This window comes from Borostomias antarcticus, assembly GCF_949987555.1.
Source record: "Borostomias antarcticus genome assembly, chromosome: 8".
NCBI classification, from domain to species: Eukaryota; Metazoa; Chordata; class Actinopteri; order Stomiiformes; family Stomiidae; genus Borostomias; species Borostomias antarcticus.
Genome location: NC_140241.1, coordinates 26,511,829 through 26,536,758, shown reverse-complemented (window position 1 = coordinate 26,536,758; position 24,930 = coordinate 26,511,829). Strand labels below are relative to the sequence as shown.

General features: G+C 50.2%; 2 protein-coding genes across 2 annotated transcripts in view; one reads left to right on the top strand and one right to left on the bottom strand.

The window, feature by feature from the left end:
• Window positions 1-17,634, top strand: part of ttll11 (tubulin tyrosine ligase-like family, member 11) — a 30,542-nt gene extending 12,908 nt beyond the window's left edge. Inside the window, exons 8-10 of the mRNA XM_084441587.1 lie at window positions 10,739-10,975; window positions 12,439-12,545; window positions 15,704-17,634. Of these exons, the coding sequence (XP_084297713.1) occupies window positions 10,739-10,975; window positions 12,439-12,545; window positions 15,704-16,041 (682 nt within the window). The 3' untranslated portion in view covers window positions 16,042-17,634. The remainder of the gene's footprint in view (window positions 1-10,738; window positions 10,976-12,438; window positions 12,546-15,703) is intronic.
• A 3,473-nt stretch (window positions 17,635-21,107) lies between these two features.
• The window catches only part of dab2ipb (DAB2 interacting protein b), a 74,828-nt gene continuing 71,005 nt past the window's right edge, over window positions 21,108-24,930 (bottom strand). Inside the window, exon 11 of the mRNA XM_084441962.1 lies at window positions 21,108-24,790. Coding sequence (XP_084298088.1) covers window positions 24,620-24,790 — 171 coding nt within the window. The 3' untranslated portion in view covers window positions 21,108-24,619. The remainder of the gene's footprint in view (window positions 24,791-24,930) is intronic.

The window sequence follows — 24,930 nt, the reverse complement described above, 5'->3', positions numbered from 1 at the left end:
CCCTTCTTCTCAAAATGACTCAAATCCCATATCTCCTCCTCTGATCATCTCTGCTCCTGAGAGAGAGAGAGAGAGAGAGAGAGAGAGAGAGGATAATAACTGTACCCTTTCTGCTACCAGTATACTTGTGAGTAACAGCTTATTGATACAGTCCTGCAAAATATCTATAATCCTTAATAATCTCTCCTTCTCTCTGAGGCACACACACACACACACACACACACACACGGTACCAAACCATCCGTCAACCCGAGTGTGTGTTTGTGTGAGTGTGCGTTTGTGTGAGTGTGTGTGTGTCTCTCTGTGTTTGCCTTAGCCCACACCAGTACACGCGTATGCAGTTTACCCTAGAAACGGAGCGCGGAGAGCACAGGCCTCCGCTCGTGAACGCATTTCATGGCTCTGCATGCGCACGTGTGAGCAGGACATGTTTGGTATTGCTGCGATCGTTACATTTTAATTACTGGACCCAAGGGAGGGTCTTCAAGCGGCAACACGGCCAAACAGCACACACACAGGGGCGGCTGGGGCTCAGTGGTAGAGCGGGTCGTGCAATGATTGTAGGGTCGGCGGTTCGAATCACGCCTCCTCCTGTCCACATGTCGAAGTGTCCTTGGGCAAGACACTGAACCCCAAATTGCTCCCAATGAGCAGGCTAGCACCTTGCATGGCAGCTACCGCCATTGGTGTGTGAATGTGTGTGTGAATGGGTGAATGAGAGGCCATTGTAAAGCGCTTTGGATAAAAAGCGCTATATAAGTGCAGTCCATTTACCATTTTACCATTACACACGGAACTTTCCGGGGTCGCTGGTGGGAATTGCTCCCTGCGTTTCTCCCATCCAAGCCGTTCTTCCTCCAGGAGCAGTCAGGAGCAGTCAGGAGCACCTCCACCGAGTTTGGAAAACTGTCTGGTAGTTTTTGCACAAGCCTGCTTACAAACCAATAAATAAACACGCGCCACCGAAAACATGACCTCTCTCCGTGCGCTTTCGCTGGGGCGGAGGTAATGACAGGCGTTCCGCTGGAGCTTGGTGTTCTGCGGTGTATTACCAGTAGAACGTAACGGTACAAGTTACCTGTCATGCTGCCCGCACACCCCTCTGCTTAGTTCGTGAGGGAAGTAAAAGTTTGGCGTTTGTGGCAGGAGGTGATTGTGCAGAGGCAGTGGGGGGGGGGGCGTGGGGGGGTGTAATTACACCCAGCAATCGCTAATGCTTATTAATTTAGACGTTTGATTTGATGTCGCTAAAAAACTCATTAATCACGTCCTCTTCCGTGTCAGTGCTTGCGTGGGGGCGTGCGTGCGTGCGTGCGCGTCTGTGTGTGTGTGTGTGTGCGTGTGTGTGTCAGGATCCCCTCCTGACATCTGCGTAGCGGTCAGCCGTCTCAGCCCGGCCCACGGGCACTGAGGAGCGATGATCTCCCGGTGCGGTACTCCTCCTCCCCCGGCCGGGCGGAGCGCAGCGCCGGTGTGCTGCCGCCGCTCTAACGAGCCTCTCGGTACGTCCGCCCGGCTAGCAGCTTCTGTCAGAGCCCCGCCACGGGCCCCCGCCCGCGTCTCTCCGCCGTCACCGTTACCCCCGGGGGCCAGGCGAGCCCAGCGAGCCGAACGCTTTCAAACCGCGCCTCGTTCGTCTAGGAGCCATCGAGTCCCTGCGCTGTCTCTCCCTCTCCAGAGTGGCCCCAGACTTTGCTTTTGTACGGGAATGGGGATAAATGATGTGTTTATTTACCAAAGGGCCCGGCGCTGGCCGTGTGTCCCACGGTTCCCGCAGGGGGAGAAAGGGCTGCCGCCGCCGCCACCTGGTCCGTTCCCGTGGGCGTGCGACTCGCGACTCGCGTTTATTTACTTTATTTATCCCGTTCCAGGTCACGGGGTGAAGAGCTCTCCCCCACGTCATCTACCGTTCCTACCGGAGCGGTCATCTCATTCCGGAACCGTCAGCTCATTCCTGTACAGCAAGCAAAGCCGGAGAAGCTTACGGACCCACTGAACGTGGGATTTGACCAAAATAAATAGGGGTGCTCCAATTCCACTAAGCCACGATCCGATCCGATCCGATTCCTGGTGTCACGATCCGATTCCAGAATCGAGAATCGATTCCAACGATTCTCGATTCCAGAATCTAGAATCAATTCTCAATTCTCAATGGATTTTCTCCAAAGACAGATTTTAGGATCTACTCCAGTCTGATGTGTGCTAAGAAAGTGGAATATAGCATAATAAAGGGTATAATATTATGTAGTTTTATATTGCAAAAGCACACGAAGGCAAGTCTAAGACAAAAAAAGTCACTATTAATGGAATGCTGAACTTGACATTCAACCTCTCAAGTATAACAGTCATGAAGTTTAAACTTCCAGTATTTCTCAATTCAGTCAGTGACCATGCTGAACTTCAATAAAACAAGGAAAGTATTTCTCTTCAACTTCAAGTATTTCTCAATTCACAGTTAGTTTGCTGAACTTAAATAAAACATTCAAATATTCCTCAAGTCAAAGTGCTCAGGAGAGAGAGAGGAAAAAAAAGAGAAGAAGAATCGATTCTTGGGAGTCGGGAATCGATTCAGGAATCATGGCATTAAGAATGGCGATCTTTTCAAGAATCGATTCTTTGGAGTCGGCCGCTGGGCTTCTATCGGAGATCCTGTAGCGCTCTTACTAAATCACGGGCGATCTCTCACCAGGGAGAGGCGTGTCCGTAGCAGGGTGCGGCGTTTAGCCGGGGAACGCGCCGCCTTCCTGCCGCAGTCTGGGGAACGGCGCAGGGGCGGGCCTGCCAGATGGGACCCGCGGCGTGCTGTACCTGCGTGTGTGTGCGGGTGTGTGTGTGTGTGTGTGTGTGCGGGTGGCAGGCAGCTGTTCGTAATGGACAGAACTCACTCGTCCTGCAGGTACTGTAAGGACGCCCCTAGCCCCTAGTGGATAGAACGACCTACCCAGGGAGGGAGGGAGGGAGAGGGAGAGGGAGAGAGGGAGAGAGGGAGGGAGAGAGGGAGGGGGAGAGAGAGAGAGAGAGGGAGGGGGGGAGAGAGAGAGAGAGAGAGAGAGAGAGGGAGGGGGAGAGAGAGAGAGGGAGGGGGAGACAGAGAGAGAGGGAGAGAGAGGGAGAGAGAGAGGAGGAGGAAGAGTGGTGAGGTGTAAGGGTGTCAGTAGCGCCCTCAGACAGGCACTTCTCTGCCAGCCCATTAATTCTGCAGTGCAGATGCTGCCCGCGACACAGGCAGAGAGCTGAGGTGTGTGTGTGTGTGTGCGTGTGTGTGTCGTGGGCCATTGTCGTGGGTGATTTATGAGTTTAATCCAGATCGTCTTCTTTTTTTTTTTAAATGTTGAGCAGAACCCGGACATTAGCTAGCTAACCCTCAGGACCGCTATAAATACACACACACACACACACACACACACACACACACACACACAGACAAAACGCATATCTAGTTGCTCTGTGATGCCGTGGTGTAATGCCACATAAATGTGGCCGTGTTTCTGCAGAGTGACTTCTTCTCCACATCCTGTCTCACAGACAGACGGGAACAGGCCTGTCTGCTCACACCTCCCCCCCTTCCCCTGATCCACCTATCTGTTCCCTACCACCCTCCAGGATCAGAGCTGTGTGTGTGTGAGTGTGTGTGTGTGTGTGTGTTGTGTGAGTGTGTGTGTGCCGCACAACCGCCCGGCCTCTGTCGGCATGACTAACAACCAGTCACAGGCTGTGTGTGAGTGAGTGTGTGCGTGTGTGAGTGTGTGTGTGTGTGTGTGCGTGTGTGTGTGTGTGAGAGTGTGAGACTAAGCCCTTTGTATTCAGCACGGAGCGGTCTGCTCCTCCATTACGGGCAGCTGGAATCAGCCCGCTGCGTTCACTTTAGCTTCCGCGGCGCAGGTGGCTGAAGGATCGGATTCAGTTAGCGAAGGGATTTTAAAAACCACAGACTGCAGCGGCGTCCGTGTTCATGTCCGTGTCCCGACCTGACCTGGCCCTGCGCGGTGGCCATGTCCGTGTCCCAACCTGACCTGGCCCGGCGCGGTGGTCATGTCCGTGTCCTGACCTGGCCCGGCGCGGTGGTCGGGGCGCCAGCGGTGTCGCTGTCGGGGTCCTGGGAGGACGGGTCCCCATGAAATATTCACCCGGCCTCCCTCACACACATTCACCCTCCTCACTTATTCATGGAGAAAGGGAAACGGCCCGATGATGGCAGAAATGTGTGTGTGTGTGTGTGTGTGTGTGTGTGTGTCTAATAGAACATCAAGAGTCTCCTCTGCTCTCGTAATCCTTGCCAACATGCAGAGGGAAGATTAGACCGACCCTAGATTAATTTGCTGCCAGCGACTATACCTGCCTACCCAATAGAGGTAGACAACAACAAACATCTTCATCTATCACACGGTCAGAGGCGGAACATCACACGGACACACACACACACACGAAATGACTGGAGCATCCACCGATGAAACTTCTCTCTGCTCTTAATCCATCCCGACGTCCTTCCCCCAAGGGCAGCTGGGAGCAGACAGTAGGCAGCGTGCTTGGGACGCGCCCGGGGGACAACCAAGTCTTCGTCAGGGACGGACAGTGTTAGTGATCTGTTCCTCCACATGTTTTTCGTATTGGGTTCTTTATGGGGGAAACCCTTGCGAACACGGGGAGGACATGCAAACTCGCGCAGAAAGGAACCGAGGAACATTCTGGCTGTGAGGTGACAGGACTAGGTACTGCGCTACCGTAAGCAATTTTGAAGTTCAGTGTCTTGCTCAAGGCACTTACAGTAGGCATACGTGCTGCCTACAGCTACTACTGTACCGGTCAACTGACTAGAACTACTGTACCAGTCTACTGACTAGAGCTACTGTACCTGTCAACTGACTAGAGCTACTGTACCAGTCTACTGACTAGAACTACTGTACCAGTCTACTGACTAGAGCTACTGTACCAGTCTACTGACTAGAACTACTGTACCAGTCTACTGACTAGAACTACTGTACCTGTCTACTGACTAGAACTACTGTACCAGTCAACTGACTAGAACTACTGTACCAGTCTACTGACTAGAACTACTGTACCTGTCTACTGACTAGAGCTACTGTACCAGTCTACTGACTAGAGCTACTGTACCAGTCTACTGACTAGAGCTACTGTACCAGTCTACTGACTAGAACTACTGTACCAGTCAACTGACTAGAACTACTGTACCAGTCTACTGACTAGAGCTACTGTACCAGTCTACTGACTAGAGCTACTGTACCAGTCTACTGACTAGAACTACTGTACCAGTCTACTGACTAGAACTACTGTACCAGTCTACTGACTAGAACTACTGTACCTGTCTACTGACTAGAGCTACTGTACCAGTCTACTGACTAGAACTACTGTACCAGTCTACTGACTAGAACTACTGTACCAGTCTACTGACTAGAGCTACTGTACCAGTCTACTGACTAGAGCTACTGTACCAGTCAACTGACTAGAACTACTGTACCAGTCTACTGACTAGAGCTACTGTACCTGTCAACTGACTAGAACTACTGTACCTGTCTACTGACTAACTACTGTACCAGTCTACTGACTAGAACTACTGTACCAGTCTACTGACTAGAACTACTGTACCTGTCTACTGACTAACTACTGTACCAGTCTACTGACTAGAGCTACTGTACCAGTCTACTGACTAGAGCTACTGTACCAGTCTACTGACTAGAGCTACTGTACCTGTCTACTGACTAGAACTACTGTACCAGTCAACTGACTAGAGCTACTGTACCAGTCTACTGACTAGAACTACTGTACCAGTCTACTGACTAGAGCTACTGTACCAGTCTACTGACTAGAGCTACTGTACCAGTCTACTGACTAGAACTACTGTACCAGTCTACTGACTAGAACTACTGTACCAGTCTACTGACTAGAGCTACTGTACCAGTCTACTGACGAGCTACTGTACCTGTCTACTGACTAGAACTACTGTACCAGTCTACTGACTAGAACTACTGTACCAGTCTACTGACTAGAGCTACTGTACCAGTCTACTGACTAGAACTACTGTACCTGTCTACTGACTAGAGCTACTGTACCAGTCTACTGACTAGAGCTACTGACTAGAGCTACTGTACCAGTCTACTGACTAGAACTACTGTACCAGTCTACTGACTAGAACTACTGTACCAGTCTACTGACTAGAGCTACTGTACCAGTCTACTGACTAGAACTACTGTACCAGTCTACTGACTAGAGCTACTGTACCTGTCTACTGACTAGAGCTACTGTACCAGTCTACTGACTAGAACTACTGTACCAGTCTACTGACTAGAGCTACTGTACCAGTCTACTGACTAGAACTACTGTACCAGTCTACTGACTAGAACTACTGTACCAGTCAACTGACTAGAGCTACTGTACCAGTCTACTGACTAGAACTACTGTACCAGTCTACTGACTAGAACTACTGTACCAGTCTACTGACTAGAACTACTGTACCAGTCAACTGACTAGAGCTACTGTACCAGTCTACTGACTAGAACTACTGTACCAGTCTACTGACTAGAACTACTGGGCTGAGAGGCTCTGGTTCCCACACAACACAAATGGGGAGAGCCGGAGTGGGGGAGAGGGAGAGAGGGAGAGGTAGAAAGAGAGAGAGGGAGGGAGAGATAGAGAGAGGGAGAGAGATAGATAGAGAGAGCGAGGGAGAGAGATAGATATAGAGAGAGAGAGAGAGCGGGGTGGTGCGTGACCGGAGGAGTGATGAGAGTCGGCTTATATTTCACTCAGTCACCGGCTCCCGCCCTTCTCTTCTCCTTTATCTCCCCTCTCTCCGTCCTCTGCCCATATTTCAACCCCCCCCGATATCTTCATCCCTCCTTCCATCCCTCCCTCCCTCCCTCTCTCTCTCTCTCCCCCCCTGCTCGTCCGGGCATCGCTCCTCTCCGTCTGGCGGAGGCGCGTTCCGACGGGGGCGGTCTGGCCGGCGGTCGCTTCTTCATTTCTCCCGGAGACGACCTAGATAGACGGTCCGGACGCGCCGCCCCGAGGACGACGCCCGCCAGGGAGCGACAGGAAGTAAGAAGGAAAGTTAGAGAGACGGTCTCGGAGGAGGAGGAGGGTGCGCTCCTCCTGAATGATGAAATAGTGGGTCACATCTCCCGCAGGCAGACGCTGGTCATTGCAGGCCATTACGAGTTTCCCTGTTAGAAGATTTGATGCAAATTTGTTGCATTTCTACTTCTCTCTCTCATTCTTTCTCTCTTTCTCTCTCTCAATTTTTCAATTCAATATGCTTTATTGGCATGAATGTTGGGTGAACAATATTGGCAAAGCGTCAAGAACACAATTCAATAATAACAGATTAAGTATATGGTTAATTACTTTACATTACATTACATTACAGTCATTTAGCAGACGCTTTTATCCAAAGCGACTAACAATAATTGCATTTAACGTAGAAAAAGCCAATGTACTACTACTTGCCAGAACTCACAAGTGCATCTTCTTTCTAAAACAAGTGACCAAGAGCAAAATCTAGTGCTGAAGGCAAAGTACAAGAATAGCAATCTAAAGTACAGTGCAATAAAATACAATACAATAAAAAGAAAGAGTTTAACTTTAAGTTAACTAACAACTAACAGCTCTCTTTCTACTAAGTAATATTTCTAGTAAAAATGTGGCCAAATAAAAGGAGAAATAAATAATAATAATAATAATAATAATAATAAATAATAATAATAATAATAATAAATAAAAGAGCAAGTTGTGCTACTGGCTGTCCCTAAGGTTGTGGCAACTTGTTACATATTTTGTGGCTATAATGGAACAATCCTTCTTCTCTCCTAAAAGGTACTGGACTCTTTTTTGTTCCGTTAGGGATTCAAATTCAGGGCATTTTCGTCTAATGTCAAGTAAGAAATGTTCTCTAATGTCAGAGTATTTTTCACAGTGAAGGAGGAAATGTAGCTCTCTCTCTCTCTCTCTCTCTCTCTCTCTCTCTCTCTCTCTCTCCCTCTCTCTGTCATAAAAGGTGAGTGCTGTCTGCTCTGTAGGCCTCTCACACTAATCTGCCTCAATTCTGCTCACCTCTACTGCACTTAGCTACAGTTACAACTACCTGAGAGCTTCTGAATGGCTTCGAGAGTGTGCGTGCGTGCGTGCGTGCGTGCGTGCGTGCGTGCGCGCGTGTGTGTGTGTGTGTGCGTTACTGAGGCCAGAAGCAGTGCTCTAGCTCAGAACATTGCTGTCCAGCCATCCTCAGCCTCCCCTTCATGGTATCACTGTAGCTCTGCTGTATGGCCTGTGGTATCTCCAGACAGACCTCGGGGTGGGTAGAAGGTTCACTGTGGTATGTGAACTGTGTTCCGGGGGCTGTTCTCTCCAGAGAGACCTCAGGGTGGGTAGAAGGTTCACCGTAGAGGGAGAGCACCTAGTATTCACTGCTCTGTCTGTAACAACGGGCACTGTGGTGTTGTTTTTTAATATCGCAGTGTTTTCAATATCCTGCCAGGATAATATGCCTCGAACGAGGGAGGGAGAGAGGGAGGGAGGGAGGGAGGGAGGGAGGGAGGGAGGGAGAGAGAGGGAGGGAGAGAGAGAGAGAGGGAGGGTAGAGATTGCTTTGGGGCTGTTTCGCAGCAAAGTCGGACGTGTCCGTTTCCGGATCCCTAGCGCGATCGGGTTCTGAGATGGATTTGTCCTCCGCGCCGCGCCGACACGTCAGGTTCATCACACTCACATCACACACACTGTTCTGGCTCCCGCCTCCCGGCCTCGACCGCGCCCCCCTTCTCTACCTCTCCACGGCCCCCTGCGCCTCTCCCCTCTCTCCTCGCACGCCACCTGGCTCGCCGCCGACCTGCTCTCCGGCTCCCCGGGAGGTTCCGCCGCTCGCCGGCGTCACGGTGCCGACCCCGAAAAGCCTCGGCGCGCCTGGCGGGGAGGGGAAAACGCGCTCGTGGCACGTGTCCGTGGCTCGCCCCGTTTCCCGCTCCCGCTTACCGTCACCCCCTCTACCGAACCCCCCCGCCAGAACCCGGGCGCCACTCTCCTCGTCGCCAGGTCTCGTCAGAACCTACGCGGTAAAGAACAGCCGAACTAGCATCGGGGCTTTACGTAGCCTGAGTGATTTTTCTCTCTTCCGTGACCTGCCGCTGACCTCAAACTTTATTAATAGACCCGATTAATAAACCCACCAGCTGGGTGTTTTTCCATGCCTCCCTGTCTGTGCATTTCAGTCCAAAACAAACAAGGACCTCACACACACACACACACACACACACACACACACACACAGACACAGTAGTTTACGTGATCATAATCTCTCCAGTGAAACATGGGCCTGGCTCTCTCTCGCTGAGTAAACACAAGCATCTCGAGCAAGAAGAAAACAATAGAGGCGCTATTGCCCCCCTCACTCCTCTCCTCCATCTTTCTTCTCTCTCCTCCCTCACTCCTCTCTCCTCCCTCCCTCCCTCCTCTCTTTTCACTCCTCTCCTCCTCCCTCCCTCCCCCCTGTCCTCAGGACTGTGTGAAAGCAGGAGAGAGGATAGCAGGCTAGCGTACCATTAACATGGCATTTAAAAGAATAATTGCTTTGGTTGCTCCCTGGGCCATAGGAAGATGTTTTTCTCTGTCACTCTCTCTCTCTCTCTCTCTCTCTCTCTCTCTCTCTCCCTCATTATCCTGCACCCTCTCTCCCTCTCTTTTTCTGTCTCTCCCTGCGTGCTCAAAGAATGGCCCATCCCTTTGGCTCTCAGCCAGGAACAGAGAGCAGGGCTAAGAGCATCCCTGTTCTTTCAGTTAGACACACACACACACACACACACGCGCACCGTATATTATGTAAGGTTTTTCCATGCAGCTCAGGCCCACATCTGCCGTTAACAATGATTGTCAATAACCTGAAATGAGCTAGAGCAGAAATCAATAGAGAATAGATGTGAGTGATGCTGCTGACACAAACATTTTGTTTTGTGCGTTCCCTGGGTGGACTCTAGACGGGCAGACAGAGGGACTCTAGACTCCCACTGCTCCGTCACTTCACCTTTCCTGGTCCTGGCTCTGGCTCAGGTCCTGGTCCTGGTCCTATCCTGGTCCTGGTCCTATCCTGGTCCTGGTCCTGGTCCTATCCTGGTTCTGGTCCTGGTCCTATCCTGGTCCTAGTACTATCCTGGTCCTGGTCCTATCCTAGTCCTATCCTGGTCCTATCCTGGTCCTATCCTGGTCCTATCCTGGTCCTATCCTAGTACTATCCTGGTCCGGTCCTGGTCCCATCCTGGTCCTATCCTCGTCCTGGTCCTATCCTGGTCCTATCCTGGTCCTGGTCCGGTCCTGGTGCTATCCTGGTCCTGGTCCTATCCTGGTCCTGGTCCTATCTTGGTCCTATCCTGGTCCTGGTCCGGTCCTGGTCCCATCATGGTCCTGGTCCTATCCTGGTCCTATCCTGGTCCTGGTCCTATCCTGGTCCTATCCTGGTCCTGGTCCTATCCTGGTCCTGGTCCTATCCTGGTCCTGGTCCTATCCTGGTCCTATCTGGGCTGTATACTCTCTACTGCTGTGTGTCCTCTCCTCAATCACCCTGACCTTGTGCTCCCGTGTTCATGAAGGCCATTACTCAACATGGGGCAGGTTGGCTGTACAGCCCTGGCCAACTCTGACCTCTGTGTCTATCTATCTCTCTACTGTTAAACTAGAGACTTTTTCTTTCCTTCTTCAACGAAATCTCTCTCTCTCTCCTCCGGCATTTCTGCGGAAACAGGTCCCACGCCGGGGGCGTGTCCGAGCAGCAGGGGGAGATCCTGGTGGAGGCGGGGTCTCCGGGCGGGGAGGAGGGCGGAGTCCTGCCCTCGCTGTGTCTGAAGCAGGTGTTCCCCAAGTACACCAAGCAGTTCAACTACCTGCGTCTGGTGGAGCGAATCGCCGCCCTCTTCCTGCGCTTCCTGGGGGTCCGGGGGAACATGAGGCTGGGGCCTACAGGCTTCCGAACATTCATCAGGTAACACACACACACACACACACACACACACACACACACACACACACACACGCTTACAGTCATGACACACTAACAGATGGGGCTGTGACGATAACTGCAATACCTCGGTCATACGATGCCCACCCTAGGCCAAGGTTGAGTTCATTACCGTCATCAACGCAACTTTCACCGGCCCCCAAAAAATGAAATGCAAAAAGTGAAAGTTACAGGAGGCTATACAGTACGGTGTGGTGTGATGTGTAAGCTTATCATATAAACACGAGAATCCGTAGTCATCATCATTAACCGTCTTCCATCCTATGAGGGCTTCTGGGATAGCGAACGTGTTCAGTCGCTGGTGTAAGGTTGGCGGGGCGTGACAGCGAGCAGGCTCTTACGCGGCACGCCATCGTTGTCCAAGGGTTGATTCGTATGCTAGCGCTGAAAACCTCTCCTGTTCCTCCCTGACTAAGACCTGTGCATTGAAACGCCGGCTTGCTCTCGCATACAGAACTGATAGTAAACAACCAGGCGTGACCTTTTCCCCCCCGCCACGCGACCTCCGGATCCCGACCCGGTCTCCGGTCCGGCTCTCGGGCCGACAGCGGCCGACGGTTCGCCGCCACGTCGCTCTCCGGCTGGATTTCCTTCCGTTTGAAAAGCAGCGCGCTAAAAGAGCCGGCTCTCCGGACGGAGCGTCCCATTCGCCGCGTTAACGGCCTATCCAGGAAACGGCGGCGTCTCACTCGCTGTCCCAAACGATGGCGCCCTCAAGCCGCAGCCTCCCGCGCCAGGGGCAGACCCCGCCCCCCGGCGTCCCAGGCACTTAGCACCACGATGGGTGATTATCCTTCTGTGCACAGCGAGCGTTAAGCTTGGTGTAGCGGTAAACCACCTGACCGCAGGGATATGTTGCTATTAGAACACAACTCCCTAACGTCAGCCCTGTTAACAAACAAACGCACGCACGCACACACACACACACACACACACATACACAAACACACACTCTGGATCTGTGCTTTGTGTGAAAAGCTGGTCTTTCTCTTTTCTTTTCACATGCTACGTGTAGAGAGAGTTCACACGCTGCGTTTTCCTTGCCTACAGTATGAGTGACCTCAGTTGTTCTGGTGTGTGTGTGTGTGTGTGTTCTGGTGTGTGTGTGTTCTGGTGTGTGTGCGTGTGTTCTGGTGTGTGTGCGTGTGTTCTGGTGTGTGTGCGTGTGTTCTGGTGTGTGTGTGTGTGTGTTCTGGTGTGTGTGTGTGTGTGTTCTGGTGTGTGTGTGTTCTGCTGTGTGTGTGTTCTGGTGTGTGTGTGTGTTCTGATGTGTGTGCGTGTGTTCTGGTGTTTGTGTGTCTTCTGGTGTGTGTGCGTGCGTGTGTTCTGGTGTGTGTGTGTGCGTGTGTTCTGGTGTGTGTGTGTGCGTGTGTGCGTGTGTTCTGGTGTGTGTGTGTGTGTGTGCGTGCGTGTCTCTCTCTCGTCAGAAACTGCAAGCTCAGCAACAGTAATCTGTCCATGGCGTCCGTGGACATCCTCTACATCGACATCACACGCCGCTGGTCTGGGATGCTGCCTGACTCCAGAGAAGCAGGTGACATACACACACACACACACACACACACAGACACACACGCACACACACACACACACGCACACACACACACACACACGGCTTCTCTCATCGAGAAGGAAAAAGACAGACAAATGCCAGGATCATAAACAGATAGGCCTATATAAACCAATTATTTAAGAACAAGATATGATATTCCTTTATTTGTCACATGTAATGTACAGTACAGTACGTGTACAGTCACAGTGAAATGTTGCTGCCAGCTCCAAGATCATGCTCAATACAGATAAGCTCCAATACTCAATGTCCAAATTGCAAACTTACAAGTTACACATTTTCAAATTACAAAACTAAACCAGTCGAATTCCAACGTGCAGAGCCAAACGTGGGCGTTGTAGCCTACTCGCAAAATGAACAAAATTCAAACGCCAGTTTTAGGACGCCAGTAGAGTAGGCGGTACAGTACTTCAATGTGGCCCGGGACACATTTTGCACACCCACTGCTAAAAGAATGTGACCAAACCACCTCCGAATGTGGTCTGAGTGATCGGATCTCAACATTTGTTGCGCTCAGAGATCCACTTATGATCGGATCACCCAAGACGAATGTTAATGCCAGGTGTGAAAGGGGCCTAAGAAGAAAGTGTGAAAGCAGACAGGACAGAGGACCAGCTGACCTTTATATTTAATGCGAGTGGGGAACTGGAGATGTGCTCTTAGCAAAATGTTCCCCTGGCTATCACTAGTCCTCCTCTCCTCTCCTCTCCTCTCCTCTCCTCTCCTCTCCTCTCCTCTCCTCTCCTCTCCTCTCCTCTCCTCTCCTCTCCTCTCCTCTCCTCTCCTCTCCTCTCCTCTCCTCTCCTCTCCTCCTCCCCTCTCCTCTCCCTTCCTCCTCTCTCCTTTACCCTCCTCTCCTTTACCCTCCTCTCTCCTCCTCTCCTCCCTTCTCCTCTCCTCCCCTCTCCTCCCCTCTCCTTTACCCTCCTCTCCTCCTCCCCCCTCCTCCCCTCTCCTCCCCTCACCTCACCTCTCCCCTCCTCCTCCCTCCTCTCCTCCCCTCCTCCCTCTCTCCTCTCCTCCTCTCTCCTCCCCCCTCCCTCTCCTCCCCCCTCCTCTCCTCCCCCCTCCTCACCTCTCCTCCCCTCTCCTTTACCCTCCTCTCCTCCTCCCCCCTCCTCTCCTCTCCTCCCCCCCTCCTCCCCTCTCCTCCCCTCACCTCACCTCTCCCCTCCTCCCCCCTCCTCCCTCTCCCCTCCTCTCTCCTCCTCTCTCCTCCCCCCTCCCTCTCCTCCTCTCCTCCTCTCTCCTCCCCCCTCCCTCTCCTCCCCCCTCCTCTCCTCCCTCTCCTCTTTCATGCTCAGTACAGGATAGAAAGTGTCTGGCGGAGTAGTGACATTGGGAGAGGGTCCACATACTGAGTTATTCAGCGCCTGGACATGCAGACGTGTATATAGAGAGGAGGAAGGGTACGCCAGGTGTGCTCACTCATTCTGCACAGTTCGATGGAGGGTTTGTTTAGAGAGAATAGAACCGTGAGCTGAATGTGAGTGCAGCCCAAATCGGTGGGGGTTAGAATTAACATTGTGAGGACAAGAGGGAATGAAGGCAGTCTCTCTCCCCTTCTCTCGCTCTCTCTCTCTCTCTCTCTCTCTCTCCCCTTCTCTCTCTCTCTCTCTCTATCTTGCTGGTGATTGGGGTGGTGGCGTTTGGGAGGTTAGTGTGTGTTTTGGGAGTGGGGTTATGGATAAGGCAAGTAGTTATTAATAATAAAGCTCTGTGTTTTGCAAGGCAAGAACCACTGACTCAGCGCTTTAACGGAATGCTAAGACCTCCTTATCACCGCAGGAGAAATTCTCTCTCTGACCCGCCCTGTCCACCCCCCTCTCTCTCCCTCATCCCCCTCTCCATCCATCCCCTCTCCACATCCCTTTCTCCATCCCTCCCTCCCCACCCCCCTCTCTCCATCTCTCCCTCTCTCTCCACCCCCCTCTCTCCATCCTTCCCTCTCCAACCCATCTCTCCATCCCCCTCCCCCCCCCCCCTCTCTCCATCCTTCCCTCTCCAACCCATCTCTCCATCCTCCTCTCTCCATCCCCCTCTCTCTCTCTCCCCTCCTCCCCTTATAATATTTTGCCCTGTGGCAAATTTATTATTTTATGAGCTTAATGAATAAATTATGGATGATAACGAAGCGAACGTGTCTCTTCCGCCATCTTGGATGGCACGCCCTCTGGCGGAACTTGAATCCAGCTGCAGCGAAACGCCAGAACTTAGTGTAGCGCCTGCGTCCCCCTCCAGGGGGCGCTGTGGGCGTGTAGTACAGGACGGACAGCGTTTCTGTCTCGCCCGCGCGGTGTTGCCTGTAATGGTGGTTCTGCAGGCTAATTGGAGAAGAAACGAAACAAGCTCTCTACCTGTAGCTAGCTACGTAAGGTAACTAGCTTTGTCCCGTCGCCGAGAACATGTTTTATTTCCCAGTCAGAAAAGGTTTATAATTGGCTTTTTAAACAAGACACTATCTGTCTTACATCAAGAATGCATGTTCCTGTACGCCATTACACGTGCACCTCACCCCACTGCTACAGTAAGGGCTAGCTTATTAGCGTAGCACAACCTGTCTGCTGCAGAACGTGCGCAGGCCCCCAAGGGGTGCACTAGTAGTTTCAAACCTCAATTAGGGCTTTACTGAGGGAGTGGAATACAGTAAGTAGACTGGGAGCAGGTTTGACCCTGGTTAATATACTGTAGGCATGTGTGTTATTTGGTGTGTGCGTGCGTGTCTGTGTGTTTGACGGACGGTGTTATGAGATCATCAATAGTAGATACAGTGATTTGCTCGGGGGTCTGGGGACGGCGGTTCTTCTCATTAATAATGTAGAACAGGAGGGCCGGGATGGAGAACACGGCGTAATCAGCTTCTACCTGGGAGGGAGGAAGCTTGTTGTTCTGTAGCCTCCAATTAGCGTCTCTCTGGTTCAACTGCTTCATCCGTCGTCGGAGGGATTGTGGATCTTAGCGTTGTTTCACCTGAGAGTGTGTGGAATCACGGTATGTTTGGAAACCAACATCTTGTATCTCTACCCCCCTTTTTGTTTTTTCTTACCCTCACTCCATCTGTCTCTCTCTACCCCCCCCCCCATCCCTCCTTCCCTCCCTCCCAACTGTTCCCCCTCCCCCAGGGATGGGTCTGCAGGCGTTCGTGGAGGCCTTCTTCTACCTGGCCCAACGCAGGTTCAAGTCCCAGGCCCAGAAGGAGCAGGTGCTGTCTCTGCTGGAGGTGTGCGAGGCTCACCTGGAGGCCCCTGGGGGCCCGGGGCCCCAGGCGGAGGAGAGGCGCTCCCTGAGCTGCAGCCGAGCCCAGCCCTCCGGGGGGGCCAGGACTCACCCCCCGCCCCCGGCCTCGGCACTGTCCGCCCCCCAGCTCAGCTCCCCGGCCCCCCCGCCTCGCAGGACGGCCCCCCAGGACCCCCGCCACGGCCTGGGGCCCTCGCTCACGACCAGCCTGGAGAACTTATGAGGGGCGCTACGCCAGTCGCACGCACACACACACACACATGCACTACCCCCTGTGGAGGGTCACTAGATATTAGACACCCCGCCGCTCCAAACCAACCGCCCCAGGGGTGCCTGGCGTGAGCCGAGAAAAGAATTGGGTTGACCTCCGAGACTGACCTCCCTGAGACCTGCCTGGGGATCGATTGATTTACCTCCCCAGGAGGAGTGAAGGCCACAGGGGGTTGAGGGAATGAGTGGGGGGAGGGTGTGTGTGTGTGTGTGTGTGTGTGTGTGTGTGTGTATATATGTGTGTGTGTGTGTGTGTGTGTGTGTGTGTGTGTGTATATACAGTATGTGTATGTGTGTGTGTGTGTGTGTGTGTGTGTGTGTGTGTGTGTGTCCGTGTCCTCTCCTGGTGGACATGTATGAATGGAGTGTGTTGTGGAGGCTGTCCACGCCGGAGCAGATGGATGGCCAGGCTGGAGAGTCCTGCTTTAGATGCACTTATTGATTCTTTACCCTCACGGCAGCTGTGTGCCTCCCAATTCCCTGGACAATCACGCACGCACACACAAACACAGACCCTCTCTCACACACACACACAGACACACACACACACACACACACACTCTCACACTCACACACTCACACACTCACTCTTCAGGGAAATATATGGAGGCTTCAGTGCTGCTGACCACATGATATGCATGCTTATTCTCTCTCCCAACGCATGCATCAAACACACACCAAACACACACCAAACACACACCAAACACAACACACACCAAACACACACGTAGATAAACACAGTGTATCTTTGTATCTGGAATGCGTGCATTAATCTGAGCATTTGCACATTAGCTCTTAAATATTTAACATTTGCACAGATTGTGTGTGTGTGTGCGTGTGCGTTTAATTATTGACCATACAATGGCCAGTGACTCTACTGCTGTCCGCCCCACCTCTCAGAGCCAATCAGGGATGAGCTACGCCCATTATGGTTCTAAAGGGAAAGGTGCTCCTCCCTCTTCCCCTCATTCTTCAGTCAGATCAGCAGCTAATCTAAGATGGCCGCCTTATACCGATAGCAGTGGGTCACACAAAATGGCTGCTGTAGAATGACGTCAGCAGGAGAGGTCTTAAGTTGACACCGTCAATACTAACTGTTAGTTTACATAGTGATATTTCACTTGTATTTAATTTTGTTTATTTGTTAGGGTCTGGGTTAGGGTGGCAAATAAAAGCAAACTATTAGGAGTACTGCCTGTTCTCTTTTTTGTTTATTTGTTTTCCACATAATTTGTCCGAGAATGGACACTTGAGGCTTTCTCTATGATCCCCTTTGTAAGGGCAGCTGCTTGTTCAGTTAGAACCCGTGTCCAGAACAGACTTGCAGTTACATGGAACACATACTGGATGTTTAGCTCCATTGTCTGTGAATCTGTACACCTGTGTAATAGGCCTTCTGGGTCACATAGAAATCAGTTTGTTTTGGGGTGGGGCTAGTTGAATGTTTATGGTGAGTGAGCATCTACTGTATAGACCTATAGGGACACCTTCAGGAAGAACTTTACTGAAATCGCATCAGCCAGAGAAAACAAACGCAACAGGAGGACAGAACTGTACTGTGTTAGCTACTGTGCAACATTCAATAAAACACTATTGGAACTTCAACCGGGATTTGTCTTTCTATCTTCAATTCAGTGTGCAAACTACAGTACATATCACAAACTGATATTGTGACTCGGAACAATGAGGATAACACACAGTGCTTTAATGGACTGAAATATAGGTGCCTGTGCTCAAACGAACGGGGAAATCCTAACTCGGTAGGAAAGGTGAGGTACTCTGCTTCTGTCCTGCCAAGTCGAGATCTGATGACGAAGCAGTTTATTCTCCCACTGAGACCGACAGCCCTGTGATCTTTGGTCCTCGGGATTCCAGTGTGAGACAGATGGCCGTGGCTGCTGGCTCACATTAGTCTGATGTGGCCTAATATGTGTCTACACACACATACAAGAGGTGGAGTATGTGTGCGTGTGTGTGTGTATTTGGGTTGGGTTGGCGGGGGGGGGGGGGGGGGTCTGCTACTGAACTCACAAGGCCCAGGCGCTAAGTGAGCCTCGCTGGGAGCAATTAAACACATCTCCCCCTGAAAAATCTCATCCATGCTGGAGATCTTGAATCTTAAAAGAGGGCGTGATGAGCAGGCCGGCGGTAATGAGGTCCGCTCCCTCCGCGCCCCCCCACCACCACTAGCCAGTCAAAGTTAATGGAAAATATATTAATGAATTCAATCAGCTGAAAACAAACTGCTGCGTGTGTGAAGATCCTATAGTGCCTCTGCTCTGCCCTGCTCTGCATGCTGGTCAGACATGGCTGCCTTTGATCGCAGGTGATGGGAATATTCTAATTCCATTCTAACACATGTACCTTGTGAGGATTACCAGTGCTGTAGTGTGGCTTACATGTATGCTCTTTGATATAGAACATGTATGTGCCTTCTATCCTGGTTTCTCTACTCTCCACGTCTTCTCTCTCCTTCTCCTCTCTCTCTCTCCTCCTCCTCCTCTCTCTCTCTCCTGTGCTTCACTTTCGTTCCTCTTCTCACCTCTCCTGTCCTCTCCCCCCCTCTGTCGAGAGGAATAACAATCAGCCTATGTAGGTCAGTCTCTCTCTCTCTCTCTCTCTCTCTCTCTCTCTAGCCTACCCCTCTAAATATACAGATATACAGTGGGCTCCAAAATTACCAGCACCCCTGGCAGGCAATTTACAAACAATATAATTATAGAAAAACTCCAGAAGAACAAATACATGTGATGAATGCTGTACTATATTAATGTTCCAACGGAACCAACCAAACCATTTACTGATTTAATTTAAAATAAATATCCTCCAAATCATTGTTTCACAATTAATTAATGTTTCACAAGCAATATCCCTTTGTCATCCAACACCGTGAAGAAAACAAAAGAACTGGCAGTTCAAAAGGGACAGATGGTCACAGACTTTCATACATCTGGTAATGTCGACAAGAAGATCCACAAATGATTGAATATACCACTGAGCACTGTCAAGGCCATTGATATATTTTGATTAATGGTAAGGTATTGAAGAGTCAATGGCCAGAGAGGAAAGTAGATGCCGGAACTGAATTGTAGATCAAATTCAACATTTATTCAGTATAACAGCACACAGGTCAGTCGCAGAGAAACGCTTTGTCATTCAGCGTTCCCTGATCAGACAACATTGTGTTCAGTTTGTCTTTGCGTTGTACCCTGTGGTCTGTACCTATACATAGTGTACATGTACAGTAGCTTCAGTCCAATGGCTTGACTTATCTCCAACTATGACCTCATACATCAGTGGGCAGTGAGCTTCTTATGGATGTACAGTACACTTAATCTCCTCCAGACACCTGACCATAACCAACTATGGCATGTACGGTATTTCTTGTGCTAATAGCTAAGGCACTTGAGACAGAAAAGGCTCTTATCAGCTATTATTTAACAATGCAAAGGATATGGAACTGTTGAAAACCTCATGGGTAGAGGACGCAACTGCATGTTGCCTTTCCAGGATACTGTAGAGGATGGTGAGAGAAGCAACAAAATCCCCAAGAATCACTGAAAGAATTGTAGGCCTCGTGGTGTCTTTGGGTCACCAGGCTTCAAAAAGCACCATCACACGCCACCTCCACAACCACAGGCTCTTTGGAAGGGTGGCCAAAAGAAAGCCTTTTCTGACCACAAGACACAGAAGCAAGCACTTGGAGTTTAGAAAAAGGTGCTCTGGTCAGATGAGACCAAAATTGATAGTTTTGGTCAGATACAGCATCAGCATGTTTGGTGTCGAAACAGAGATGCATACAAAGACAGGCCCCTCATACCCACAGTGAAATATGACGAGGGGTCAGAGATGTTTTGGGGCTATTTGTAATTCGAGAGGTCCAGGGGCATTGGTTAAGATTGATGGCGTAATGAATTCCACCAAGTATCAGGCAATTTGGGGTGATAATCTGGTTGGCTCCGCCAGAAGGCTGGGACTTGGCCGTACTGTAGGTGGACTTTCCAACAAGACGATGACCCAAAGTTTACCTCAAGATCCACACAGAAATGGTTCCCTGACCAAATCACAGTTCTGCAATCGCAGTCTCAGTCGCTAGACCTCATTCTGTCACCAGACCTCATTCTCAGAGGCCAGACCTCATTCTGTCACCGGACCTCATTCTCAGAGGCCAGACCTCATTCTGTCACCGGACCTCATTCTCAGAGGCCAGACCTCATTCTGTCACCAGACCTCATTCTCAGAGGCCAGACCTCATTCTCAGAGGCCGGACCTCATTCTCAGCCCAACCTCGCTGAGTTGAAGAGAGCAGTTGATAAGAGCAAACCCAAGAATGTGAAGGATCTTGAAAAGATCTGTCTAGAGGAATGGTCCAAAATCCCCCCAAATGTGTTCCTTAACCTTGTCAAACATTATACATGCTGTTATCCTTGCCAGAGGTGGTCGCTAATAAAAGTAATAAATGAGGGCTGCCGATAATGAAACCTTGATTTTGTTGAAATTTATTTTGTATTAAATAATTGTGATGATTTTGGTTGGTTCCATTGAAACATTAATAAAGTACAGTATTTCAGACATGTTGGTATTATATTCTTTATACCTTTTTATTTATTGTTTGTGCATTGTCTGTCAGGGGTGCCAGTAATTGTGGAGCCCACTGTATATCTCTCCTTCTCTCTGCGTCTCACTAGGAGTGGAGAGTTCTGCGGAACTGTCTGGATGTATGGAAGACCGAGATGATTGGAGACTTCGCTGTCAAGCTTGTCTGAGGACGACCTACTGATGACTCCCTGTAAGGACAGAGTCTGTCCATATGCGTCTCCCTCTCTATACTGTCTCCCTCTCTATACTGTCTCCAGAATGCATCGGAATCAGTTGTGGCAAGCTTGGCATGATATCAGTGATGGTTTCCCACTGGGCGGGAAATGTATGAACTCCAATCACAAATAACACAAGAGACAGATTAAAATAGCTAAATAAAACTTTAATAAGTCTAGTTGCAAATGTACATAAATTGCACAGCCACATTATTTTATCATCAACACAAACTCCTCTGTACATTATTGTTTTCGTCACTGTTGTCCAAGGAAGCAGAATCCAGCAAATACTTTACTTTCAACATACTTACAAAAGTATTTTCTACAAGATATTAGAAAACATACAACATCTTTTACTTATTTATAGATTTATATATATTTTTTTAATAGATCTTGTTTTTTTTCTGACTGGCTGCTCTGTACGGATACGTGAGTGTGTATCGTTACACTCACTGGTTCTCTTTCTACCTGGGTAACCGTGGGAACTAAGGTGGAACTCACATTCAGACAGAGGAACCGTGTCCTCCAGAGCCCCCTGGCATACGTGTTGTGACTATGGAAACACTCGTGTAGCACAAATGACAATGGCGGAAGAGTGATTATATGACGACTCAAGGATGGTTAGCATCCCACTGGCATTTTAGGGAGGTAAAATGAGGACCTAAGGTGTTTGTGTGTGTGTGTGTGTGTGTTTGTGTGTGTGTGTGTGTGTGTGTGTACAGTAACTTGAGTCCCTGCCCATGATCAGGACTCTTCCCATCTAAATACTATAAGACAGGATTTGTTTCACTTGAAAAATAAAATGAATGATTTGCCGATGACTGAGAACAACAGGCCTAGATGACATCTCTCTCTGCCTAGCATGCCTGAGTGCTGGAGACATGCTGTGTTTCAATGCTTCAGTCCTGACACACCAGTGCATAGCGATGTAATGGGCAACGCGATTGTGCTTGAGTATCAAATGATTTGATGGGTGGATGTCTGGACAGCAGTCCGTCCAGAGGCCAAGATGGCGTCGTCCGAGAACCTCCCCACAGTCAGTCACAAGCTGCTACTGATACCAGAACAATAGCTTTAAAAAAAAGGACACGTGAATGTAATATGGAGGAGAGAGGCGATGTAAAACGTGGAGATGTGCGATCGGTGAAATGGACGACAGGGGACTGAAGGGGCTATTTACAATATCCGTGAAGCCAGAGCAATACAGCAGAGTTTGAACACAATAAGATACATTTACAAAAAAAAAAAACAGCTCTCTTTGTTAACATCAGGTAAAAATATCGTGAACATTTTATTTACACGTCGTCCGTTACCCGGCTGACCCGCCCCCTCCTGATGCGTGTAGCGTTCTAATAGGACGTTCTGTACGTCCGCAGCCAATCACACCGCAGAACAGTCACAATCATCATCTTCCTATGTTGGCAGCTAAAACAAATGGTGGTTCTGGCACTGCTATTGGATCTATGGCGCCAGATAAAGCATGCAGATTCTCACTCGTATTCAGTCTGGAAAGGTAAGAAAAAGGAATACAAAAATATACTAAATATAGATGCTGACATGTCATAGGAGGCCGGGATCAGAGGGACTGACCCCCCACGCTGAGACCAACCCTGGTAGAGTAGCCTCTTCACATTCAGAATAAAGAGAGAGGAGGAGAGAGAGAGAGATGGAGGAGAGAGAGGTGGTAGCAAAGCTTTGTGAAGTCACAGTCGGATGCAGCATGCTTTCTGGATGTTAGCTAACAGAGAGGGTTGGAGAGGGAGATCCTAACCTGGGTGTCTCAGACCACCTTCGCCAGTCCAGTGTATATGTGTGTGTGTGTGTGTGTGTGTGTGTGTACACACATCTCTCTCTCTTTCTCTTCCCTTGTGCTACAGGGCTAACAATTGCAACATGGCCGTCCCAACCACAGAGGGACGTGCAACCATCAGGTACGTTATAGCAACGTTACGGATGAGTCACTATAGAAACCGCCATCAGACCCGTTTCCTACAGTCTGTTCCCAGGTGTTGAGCAGTGACTGGCTCCGCCTCTCTCTGAGTCTACATAGGCCACACCCACTCTGAAAACAGGGAGCAGTTTCTCCATCCTGGATTAAGACTAGTCTAGAACTAAGAACAACAATAATCTCCACTGACACCATTTTTAATCGGTGACCAGGAAACTGTCCCTAGAAGCACCTCTACAGTTGGGATAGCTGCAATCAAGTGCATAGCCACATGTAGATTTAAACACAGGGACTCTATACAGCACTAATACTGTTGAGAGCGTTCTAGAGAGAGAGAGAGAGAGAGAGAGAGAGAGGTTGGTTCCTGACCAGAGGTGGTGCTACTCATTGCTCAGTGCCCAGTCTCCCTGAAGGCCCTATAGAACAAGTTCAGTCTCTCCTATAGGAGACTAAGGGCCCATTCATGCTCTACGCAAGCAATGCTAGCACGAGCTACGTAAGCTAGGTAAGGCTCCGCGCGGTGACGTCGACCCCTCCTTGTGCGGGTCGTGAATAAAACAGTAACTTTACGCAAGCGCTCGCGTAGAGCCCGCGTTCACAGCCACGTCAGCCTAGCTTACGTAGAGCATGAATCAGACCTAATACAGCTCCGTTGAACACCTCAGAAAGGGCCGCTTTCATATTTGAGAATATCAAATATAGTTATATGTCATGTATATTCTATAGAGGGAAAGAAAAATGCATACATCTATATCAAATGTAATTAATATAGTCTTACATAATTCATTTACTTTAGTGTTTATTTTATACATTATCTGATGTATTTATTTATACAATATATTTTATCCTTTACAAATCCACAGTATAAGTTGTGCCTTTTTTTGCAGGATGAGGGGCAGGAGGGACTGAGTTGGGGTGCGTTCCTTCCTTAAGGCGTTTCCTGTACCAATAGATTTCCCAAAGTGCACTGTGTCGGGGGAGGGGCGGGGCACTCTGGAACACACCCCGGGAATTTCAGATGGGATGGGAACAGGAATTGATTGTTCAGACTAAAACATTTTTAAGCTTCTATTTGGTTATTAAAAACAAGGAGGTAAAATTGAAATAAAAACATTGGGGGTGAAAAAGGGCATTCTTTCAACCAACTACCATATTGTTTTTGTTGATGGATTTTTTTTTTTTTTTACAGGGTCCACGTAACCTGGTCGTAACAAAGAGGAGAGAAGGAGGAGAGGAGGAGGAGGAGAGCAGGAGAGAGGAGGGTTGTCAGGGTGACAGTCTCTGACAGACGTTGTGGGGTTATATAGTGGTTTGTCCCAAGCTTGGGAACAGAGTCTGAAATCGTCCCAGCAACTGCATACATCCAACGGAGACATCCAAATGGGTCGATTGACGGAGAGTATAATAGTTCATATCTACAAGCTTGTCCCGCCTCCCCGAGCCCTCGTCCTCTCACGGGAGGCCCTCCGGCGTTCGGCTCGGCTCATTCGCCGGTCCCTCCCTTTGTCGTCCGGCTGTCAAACGAAAGTCCCGCCTCCTCTCCTCGGGCCCTCGCGGTGATCTCCACACGCCGCCGCCTCGCCGGCGTGATGTCCATAGAAGGAAGCGTCCCGACGGGCGCCTCGCTCCCTTCTACACATACTGTATACAAACGCACACGCACGCACGCCCACCCAAACACACCACTCTCTCTCTCTCTCTCTCTCTCTCTCTCTCGGTGTGGGTCTCTCTCTCTCTCTCTCTCTCTCTCTCTCTCTCTCAGTGTGGGTCTAGCAGTTGCTGCTGTTCCTGAACTCCCCGTTCTCCGTGATCTGCAGCTTGCTGGGGTTGGTGGGCGAGATGCCGTTGCGCTGCGTCTGCATGCTGTAGCGCTCCTTCAGCTGAGTCAGCGCGCTCATCAGCCGAGCGTTGGCCGCGTCCAGCGACGCGATGCGCTTCTCCTACACAGGGAGAGAGAGACGGCGTTAAAGAGAGAGAGACGTGACACACACACACACCCTCACACACACACACACACACACACACATACTGAAATTGAGACAGAAGAGCAGTATGGAGAGGGAGCAGGCAGCCAGACGGC